Raw genomic sequence first — 10,756 nt, forward strand, 5'->3', positions numbered from 1 at the left:
GTATCCTAAAAGTCGCCACATGTTATGATAATCAATTTCATATCATAGATAAATTTTTGGATAATCAATTTTATATCTAATTATCAAAGGACTAACATAAAATTATTTATCCTTTTTTCTTCCTTCAACTAAAAGTTGAAAGATTTTAGTTTTCATCTCATATGACATCTAAGGTGTTAAAATGACTAAATGTATAATAATGTCTACTTTACTAAATGCACAAGACTTCAAACAGCAAAAGAACAGAAGATTTCACAGACACAATACTTCACAACATAGATTATCAACAAATGCGTTCAGTTTAGAATCTAATTACAAGAATTATCTACAATCTCTCTTTTTTTGGGGGAAGTTGTTTTTTCACACTCCTTCCAATGAATATTTACATCATACAAATTATTTACATTTTATAACATAGATCACCCAACAAAAATCTTAATTATTTCCCAGATCAATGCTAATCTTCAATTCATTTCTTCCTGCTTTTAAATCGAATAAGTCAATAGCTTCAATTTTCTTGGCACATCAATCTGTTTCTTGTCGTCACAATATGCACAGTAACAGTAACAGTAACAGTAACAGTAACAGTAACAGTGACAGTGACAGTAACAGTAACAACAGCAACACATGGATCAAACCAATATCTTTTTTACATATAGATACATATTTACAGTTAATCGGCTACAATGCACGCTCAATTGCGCTGTAAAGACGACAGCCATTGTTCCATGTACACTTCGTTCTCTACACCCAAAGCAAGATGATAAATAAACATTAAGTATTTGTTTATGTCATACATTTGATATATGACTTATATAAGGTAATATCTTTTTTCTTATAGGTTTGATTTTAGATTTATACGTATATGCATCATGTTAGTCACGAGTTTCAACTCCAATGTGGGCTAAACTCATTGTAGGCAGACGGTTTTTATGTCAGCCAAGACCACTGTATACCTGATTTCCATCTATCACACAATTATGAACCTAAGTTTTACAAATTGTGATGAATATTTCATAGAAAAATAAGAAGACTTACGAGCAGAATAAATATCGGGAACTTGTCCAATAGTGTGGTCCAAGAATCTATCATTTGAAACATTCTTAGTGTTAACAACATCCCCACATCCACGACCATAACAAGGAACAAGAACAGCAAAACTATCATCTGAATCATCATCATCATCGTTATCACTAAAAAAACCAGCACCATGAGGTTCCAACCATCCAATCGACCAATCAGAGTCGTCGGATTCTGATCCGGATAAACAACCACCGTCGGATGGAACCAATACAACATCATATTCTTTATCAACCTTGCGTTCTCTTCGATTTTGCCACTTTCTTTTTACTCTTTTAGAGGCTGATGGTGTCACATTTACTAATGGGAACTTTAGATTGTCGAATTCTAATATATTTACATCGGTTTTGGTTGTTGAGGAATTCTTGGAGGACCCATTTCGGATTTTTGTATCTTGATGTTTTCCACTCCATGACCACCATGAAAATTGCGAAAATGCCACTGCCATTTTTTACCTATAGGTATCCAAGAATAGAAAGAGTAAAATGGTCATTTACTCGTTCAAACATTCATGAAAAAAGGAAGTCTCTGTTGAGGTAGTACTTCCTTCTGAAAGAAAGCAATTTATCCATACGTTACTTTTACTTGATACAGAAGAAAAGAAACAGGCCCTAAGAAACTTAACTTAATAACTAATAGATTTCCAAGACTCAATCATATTCATGACCCTTTATAGGGTCAAACCCTAAAAACCATTTCCCCTCTTTTTTTTTATTTGTATGATTAAATTGGAAAACCTAAAACTTTTTTAGCTTATTTCTCAAGAGTTTAACAACAAATCAATCAAAGAAAAGTAAAACAGATGGCGGGACCAAGAAATCACAAATTTTGACCCCTAAATAATTCCAATTTTCCAGTCAAAATGAGAATACCCAAATTGTAACCATAAACAATGATCATCTAATATCAAAGTGGTAAGAATCGCATATCCGTTTTCCATATCGGGTTGAGATTCTAACTCGATCCGCTTACGACTATGCTATCATCTTGGTCACATAATATTATATCTTATTACAGATAAAATTACTAAATCTAATGCGAAATGGGTCTGACATTGAATCGGAAATAGAATCGTTCATGCGGAAAATCAATAAATAAAATACAAGGGAAAAGTTAATTTCTAATCTCAAACCGGAATATTTGATACAAACAACCATGAATTGGAAACAAAATCACATACTCTTTTAAGTGAATCTCCGAATTGCACTCTGAATGGTAGAAATTAAGCTTCAAATCGAATACCCAATTGGATTCAAGGAATTTCTGGCGGTTTTTGCTTATACGTTCGGAGCCGTGTGGTTCTATGATGCTCTCTCCTTTAATCATTCATCAACAAATGGATTTTAAAATCGGAGATAAGATAAGAGTTTTAAATGAAAATTGTATTTTCAATTAGACCCCCTAATCTTATTACAAAACATTAAACACCCTATATTGTAAAGACTTGTCAACTCTCATGAATATGTTTTAAATCTTATAGATGAAAAATATTTAAGACTGGCAGTCAAATTTTAGGGTGCGTTTAGTTGCGGAAAAAGTAACTATTTTTCAGAAAAAATTTCCAAAAAAATGATAATTTTGAAAACGCGTTTAGTTCATCTAATTTTCTAATTTTTTCATAGAAAATGAAAATTTTATGTTTTCTAAAATTACAAAGAAGTTTGAAATTTTTGGAAAACCGATAATCATTGTTTTCCAAAATTTTTTGATTCCAAATTTTTTCTAAAATATAAACACACACGTACTCTCACCCTACCCACATCTACCTACCGTCACCTTAACACCCACAACCTACTACACCCCTACGTATCCACACTCACCCATTTCCAAGTCCACCCCCACAAAGGCACACACACACACAAACACACCCATACACACATCCACCCCACAAACACACACCCACCCACCCACACACACACACACACACTCACACAAACACTCAATGAAAACTAAAAATGGAAAAAGAAAACTAAAAAGGGAAAACGAAAAACGAAAAATGAAAACTGTTTTTCCGTAACTAAACGCAACCTTAGGTTTTTAAAAGAAAGTTTATCAATCACATTTTTCAAATTTTATACCGATTATTTTCCCAGTTGGCGTGTTTGATCCATAACTTATTTTTAACTCGGACGGTCCCTAGGTTATGATTTTGTTGCATTGTTGGTCCCTAATCAATATTAAAAGACTGATTTACCCTTATTGATTTTTTTTTTACTTTTTCAAGTTAACAAGTTAACTTGGCCCTTGGCGAGACGTTCAATGGTTTCTGTCTTTCTGAATCTCAGATGAGTGTACCATTCTAGTGCCAGTGAGAGTTAATGAGGAATAACTCACAAAACAATTCATGTGATAAATGTATCCAAAGACAAATTTCACAGTTTAACATGACACAAGGTCAAGGCCCTTGGCGGGACATTCAGCGATAATCGTGCCTTGCGAGGTGCATCGTCTTGGTGTCAATACCGTTAATTCCTTACCTGCGGAGAATGTATCCGAGAATACATTTGAGTCTGTCACACCCCAAAACCGGAACGACGGAAACGTTCGGGGGTGGATGACGTCATGTCAAGTATCACGAGATATGTATATGGTAAACAAGTAATGAACAACCATTTCATTTAGAAAGAAAGTGTTTACAATGTATGTGTTCACAAAACATAGAAGTCATAAACAAATAACAAAACAAGACTTGAAGCTATAATGCTCCATCTTCTGAAGTCCCAGCACGAGCACCTGTCTAATAGTCTCCTCAGAATACAAGTTATTTGAAAGAGTTGATCAGCAATTAAGCTGGTGAGTTCATAAGATTTTAGTGATGTGAGTAAGCTGTAAAAATGTGGTTGAAAATGTATAAGCACAAGTGATGTAAGCTGTAAGTTCTGTTTTGAAATGATCGCCTGTTCCTCTAGAAAATCCTATATTTCCTACTTTAATGGATGTTAAGTAAAATGACACTACAAGCCTTTCTATGCGTACTAAGTGGGTACAAGTTATATATACTTAGAGTAAATAAACAATGGATTGTGCGCATCTGCCCTAAACTCACAACCCAACGGGGAACAACAAGTAAGGCGGATAGCACACATTCCATTGTTTGTTGGATCGTTGTCATATATAACCTTGGTGTATTCACTTGTTACTCATGGAGTTATTTGTAATGGTTCCTTTATATCTAATGGAGAGTTCTTGTAAGAAAACTTATTTTTCTTATAGCAAAAAATTGACTACGGTGATTACTTTTATAGTAGCTTTGTTTATACTGCTATATATATAATTTGATATTGGGTAGATAGTAGATTGGGTGACCTCGGTGTAAGCCCACATCCAACGGAAACAGGATGTACAAAAAGAGCACACATCCTATTAGCTGTCGGATATTAGGCTTATATATAAACATGGTGTATATACTAAGGTGTTATAGAGTTAACTCACTTAAAGTCTTTAAAACTGTACTGGCTTAATAATATGGATTAAGCCCTTAACTGGGAAATCGCTAGTTTTGTATACCAAAAGTACCGACTTTGAAACGAAAGCTTTGTACTAGAAAAACTGTGCATTGACCCTGTGTCCTATGACCTGATCCATACCTGGTACCCTTATGATGACTTAATGTATACTAAGCATAAATATATATAGATTCAGGTAGATAATAGATTGAGTGACCTCGGTGTAAACCCACATCCAACGGGAACAGGACGTACAACGAAGAGCACACATCCTATTAGCCGTCGGAATCTACTTAGCATATATGTATCCTATAGTGTATACATTAAGGAATCATAAAGTTAGCATCATGGTCCTAACTTTTAAAGTAGCCTTCTACCAAGACTCGATTGTTTTGAAAGTAGTCTTCTACCAAGACTCTACTATTTTGAAAGTAGTCTTCTACCAAGACTCGACTGTTCCTTTATCATATGTAAAGTATATCGTCCCTAGTTTACAACTATCTCGAATAGAAAATAGATTAACCTTCAAGTGTTACCGACACTTTATGAAAGTAATGGGAGAAGTGAGTACCCTGATGTCGTTTATAATGACATGCGGAGGTACTATTAACCTAAAAACATATTTGTTTTATTACAGTCATAATGTGAAAGCTAGAACCCCTACTAAACGCTCTCATGTAAGGAGATTGAGGGAACCCAACGCGACCCTAGCAAATCCATGCAAGCCGTGTAATTCACATTAAAGTTATATGATCATGTATACCCAATATAACTATCACTAATGTGTTAGCAATTCATTGGTATAATTAGATCATGTCTGCGTGTTGTGATGCTATAGCAAATTAACTTGTTTGTTATGTTCTGTTATGGTATTGTTTGATTCTCTTCACTGTTTGTTTTGTTCTGATATTGACTCTTTGTGTGCTTCATTGTACTAGAAGTAATGAATAGCATTCTCCTAAACTATACCTATAATAGTTTACTAATGCTCTACCTGGACTGTTACTGAAATGACTCCTTTCTCTACTAAGTTATGCTTTAACTTTAATAACAGAGTTTTGAAACGTGTTGACAACTTATAATTTACATAAGTAACATTTTGAAGAATGTTTAACAACAATTATTTACACAATTATCATTGTGTTCAACCTGTATCCCCCTTAAAACAGTTTAAAATAGTTAAATGATTCATTACGGGGTATGAACTCACCTGATGTGGGTGATTCAAACGGGTATGCGCGTACGGATGAGAAGTTCCACGAATGAAGTCCCGAGACACAGTAAGTCCTAAATGATATATAAGGACACACATTGACATGAATATAATGTTTATAAACAACTATATGAAAGATAACACCTTCCGGGACTAGGAAACACCTTGGCTAGGTGTTGGAATCATATGTGATTCAACAAAGGGAAGTGAAATGGCACTAAATGGTGTTTACGGTTTTGTAACCCACTCTACTTGAGTTTACGGTGGTAAAACCATGAGTTTATGGTCGTAAACACATGGTACTTTGACTCTATGGTGGTTTGAAGTCCTAGAAGTCCTTTTGAAGCATCCTAACTTCAAGTTTTAGCCTTAGGAAGTGATTAGGGCAACATATCACCCCTTTATAGGGTTTACGGTTTTTGGACCATATGACTTTGAGTTTATAGTAGTAAACTTAAATGGTTTATGGTTAAATGAAGTTTTCAAGTCCTAAACACTTCTAGGTAAGGGTCTAGGCTAGTTTCTAAGCTTAAGGAATGAGTTTAGGGCATCAAAACATGACTAAGAGGTGTTTACGGTTTGGGAGATCCCCAAACCGTAAACACACATATATATATATATATATATATATATATATATATATATATATATATATATGGGACATTTTTGTGGTTTTCATGTGCTAAACACATCCAAGGAAGGTTCCATGTTTGCTTCTAGGGTTTGGCAAGTGTTTAAGGCACTTTGGCACACTTTTAGCAACCTTACTAGGGTTTACGGTCCAAGGAGATTCTTGGACCGTAAACACCTTATCCTTGTGGTATTTGGGTGTTTTCTTGAGGCTCTTATGGTTTAAACATGTTAAGGGTTGTTTCTATGCTTGTTTCAAAGGTCTAAAGGGACAAAGGGCACATTTAAGCCCCATTTTTAGTCTTCACGGTCCAAGATGATTCTTGGGCCGTAAACACCTTGTTCTTGAGATGTTTTGATGATTTCATGGAGTTTAACACTTGATCTTAACATACTAAGGCTAGAAACACTTACTAGTTGAAGATCTTGAAGAAAAACGGGATGCTACTTGAGAGAGAAATGGCTTTAGTCTTTGGAATTGTGAAAAAGTGATTAAAATAACTAAGTCAGACTTATATAGTCTTTTGGGTTGATGGTCCTAATACCATCTTGGACCGTAAACTCAAAACTCTTGATGTTTTGGGCATGTTTTGCTACTTAGTACACCCTAGGGTATCCACTCTCCTGATATCTCTTGAAGCACTAACTTTAAACCACTCAAACTTATTCCAAAAAGTTTGAAAGTTAGCAGAAATAGTTTTAACTCATATTGAAGTGAATGGTTGAACAGAATGGAAAGTTTTGGGTTGTCACATCATCCCCCCGTTAGAATGAATTTCGTCCCGAAATTATCTCCCTTAACATTACTACCGGGGTTGAGCTCTTCTGCTTTGTAGAACACTCACTCGTAGACCTGGCAAGTTGCCCTGGTGTTCTTGATAGGATTCATACTTGGTCCATCTATCATTACCTCGTGTATACAAGCCATATATGATTAAGATTTGTAGGACTGTCGGATGTGCGACTTTGCCCTAGGTCCACAACCCATGGGGAAAATAGGAGATAGGGCGGAAACACACATACTAGATCTGCGTAATCACTCTCATATACCACCATTGCGTATACATTCAAAATAATAGGCAGGCTGTATTCGTCCATAGCCTCTATGCTCAAACTTGGTCTACTAGACGAGTGGTATTTCGTGATGGTCTGCGGACATCTGACGATAAGTCTTCGGAGGACAAAGTACTCTTCGCACGAGTACTTCGGGGGTTTAGAATGTGAAAGATAAAGTTTAGGTTTAGGTCGGACCTTCGATACGAATGACGAAAGTTTCGAGAACTTGCCGATCGAGGCGATAGAAATATATGAACTCAGTATGGTGAGGACCATGCCAACTCATGACGAAAGAAAAACAACGAACTCTATACCGAACAAAGTTTTGGTCAAATGAAAGAAACGTTTGATAAACGCCGATGTATCCCTGGTATGCTTGGTACTGTACTCCTAGTATGTTCAACAATGTACTCCTTATAACTGTTCTCGAGTTTCCTGTTTTCTATTTTGAAATTAACACTCCTATGTATCGTACCGCTATGTGCGCATACATACAAATAAAAGTGCTTTACTTACTGAAGGGATACTTTTATACCATGATCCCCCATGGTACCACTACCATCGCCCGTCATATACAAGTTGTGAATACTTAAGATGAGCCAGGCAGTCGACTGAGCATCTCTGCCTCAAATCCTCAACCAATTAAGGAAAGGGGACCTAAGCGAAGTCACTCACTCTAAGTCTGCAATATCTCCGTTGCGCACACCCTGATGTATATGGTGAGTCATAATAGCTTCTGTAAGGGATCTTTTAGTTCTCTTGAATATTATGACCTATTTCAACATGTGATTTAGTATAGTTACTTTTAAGTGTCATCCTCAATTTTTAATCTTATGTGAATATAAATTAATTTTAAAAGTAAATACTATTTTGAAAACGTACCACTACTCGTCGACGACTCCGGGGTAGATTCTCCTGTGGTGATCATCAGAATACGTCCATCCGCGCCTAAGTTCTTGATTATCGGGCAGTCCCTCTGATTGTGTCCAGTCTCCCCACAACCATAGCAGGCTTGGTCTACTTCAGCTCCGAGGACTTGGGAGATCGGTTGAGCCGGTGCCCTGAAGTAATGAACTGTGTGTTCTTTTCTGTGGCAGTTCAGTCATTGCATTTCCCGGCACACTCCAGTATGGTGAAAGTTGCATTTCCCACACTTCAGGAGGTTTCCAGCATAACGACTGGCAGGTGCTGATGCAGTAGGTGTCGTTGCAGCATACATAGTACTCGCTTGTTGCTCTTGTAGGGTGACTTGTGTTGTTCGCTTCTTCTTTCTCTTGTTCTCCGACTCCTGATTATAGTACTTTTCCCTTGATGACTCGGGAATAGGGACCTTTACGCTATGGCGGACTCCATGATCGATGAGTCGCTGAGCCAAGCGTTTAGCACTAGCGAACGTGGCTGGGTTAGAAGACAGCACATTTCCTTGGGTCGGAGCAGTCAGACCCCAAATGTATCTTTCTATCTTCTTGCTCTCCGAGGTAATCATCTCGGGGCATAGAGCTGCTAGTTCACTGAACCGGTTCGTGTAGGTGACTATGTCTGAGCCGACCATAGTGAGATCCCACAGCTCTTGTTCCAGCGTTTGAATCTCGCCTAACGGGCAATATTCTTCCCGCATTAACTCTTTTAGGCTTTCCCAACCTATGGATTTTGCCACTGATAGGGTCAGTGACTTAACATGGTTGTTCCACCATGTTAGGGCCTTGCCATCGAAGGTGCAGGCAGCAAACTTCACTTTGCTTCCTTCTGGGCATAAACAGATTTCGAAAACCGACTCGGTTTTCTCGAACCATTGTAGGAGGGCAATGACTCCTTTAGTCCCTTTAAAGGACAGTGGTTGGCATCTGGTGAAGTCCTTGTAGGAGAACTCTCCCTGGCACGCAGGGACCTCACCTTGAGTAGAATTAGTAGGTGTTTCACCTCCACTTGTACTGATGGGGTGATATTGAGCCATGGCTGTTGCCATAGCTACGACCACTGCAGCGTTCAGAGTTGCTGCATCGATTTGTGGAGAAGATATGGGAGTTATCGGAGTAGCGTGGCTGGGTGATCTACGAGGAGGCATCTTTGCTAAAATAAAACAAAGATGAGACAGAATAAGTCTATAGCAACGGACACAAGCCGAAAGCTAAAAAGACAAGGTTATCCTAGTTCTGGATGTATTGGGTCCTGACTTCCACAGGGTTCTTGGAACAATTCATAAATGAGTCTGTACCAAATAAACTCTATGAATTTGAAATAACTATCCTCGAATGAATATCTGTTTCCTGAATAACTGTTACCAGCTGCATGTAAGAAGATAATTCTAACACATGTAATGTGAGCAGTGTTTCCACTCGCTCGATAAATTAACCTAATTAATATTTATTTGTGTGACGTGTAAGATGTTTTGGTTACGTCGGCTGATCTTTCCTTGAATTTGTCCTCATTCCTCCTGAACTCTTCTATTGTCTACTATGAGGAAATGGTTACGTTTATCTGGGCTTGTCGTGCGAGAATGAAAGTGACTAAAGAATCTATGAGCTTTAAGGTAACTTTATGCGGTGATCCTTATGAAATCCTTCTATAATTGTACAAGGTACACCAGTTTGTATTGTATATAATTGAAGATCAAATGGACCTTCGAATAATTGATCCCACCTCAACACTACTTCCTTAAAAGGAATGGATAGCGAAGCGTCGGTCACAGATTCTATGTCTATAAGATCTTGATTATATATAAAACTTTATGAATATACCCTGTAAGATTATAGACCTATCCGCAAGGGTCTTTTAAGTTATCACATAAGTTATTTATCTGGACTAAAATACTCCTATAGTATTCTAACGTAATGTACTTGGTATGTTCTAAACCTGTTATCGCGCTAACGTATCATAAAATACTCCCATAGTACTCTAACTCTAACTGTACTTGTTCTGGCGTTCTCTTGACTGGTGTTTTGGTAAGTTTTAACATTGTTGGAACACCACATCATTCCCAAACACATGTTGGTCACATCTCGAATGAATATAGTTGATCAGGATATATTGATCCTAGCTATGATTACATAACTGTTCAGGTTGACGACAGTACCCAACCTTTAAATACTTTTAGTTTTGTTCTCCTCGTGATCCTAGTTCTATTATGTACATGTATGAGCAAGTAGGTATATTGTATAACTTGTAGTTATACTCTAAAATATATCATTATCCAGAGCACTTAAGCCCTATTGTATTTATAGACGTATATCTTTTATCGGTTGATATACTTAGTTCACTATAAACAATGCTCTGATACCAATCTGTCACACCCCAAAACCGGAACGGCGGAAACGTTCGGGGGTGGAGGACG

General features: G+C 37.1%; 1 protein-coding gene across 1 annotated transcript; it reads right to left on the bottom strand.

The window, feature by feature from the left end:
* Nucleotides 1-250: 250 nt before the first annotated feature.
* On the bottom strand, nt 251-2,424 carry LOC145074516 (uncharacterized). Its single transcript, XM_079020879.1, has 3 exons — nt 2,261-2,424; nt 1,039-1,535; nt 251-744 (listed from the first exon to the last, which is right to left on the bottom strand). The coding sequence occupies exons 2-3, from the start codon at nt 1,526-1,528 to the stop codon at nt 695-697; spliced, it is 540 nt and encodes a 179-aa protein (XP_078877005.1). The 5' UTR covers nt 1,529-1,535; nt 2,261-2,424; the 3' UTR covers nt 251-694.
* Nucleotides 2,425-10,756: the final 8,332 nt, after the last annotated feature.

The sequence above is a fragment of the Lactuca serriola genome, chromosome 9, assembly GCF_051521515.1.
Source record: "Lactuca serriola cultivar US96UC23 chromosome 9, Lser_US96UC23_V15, whole genome shotgun sequence".
NCBI lineage: Eukaryota > Viridiplantae > Streptophyta > Magnoliopsida > Asterales > Asteraceae > Lactuca > Lactuca serriola.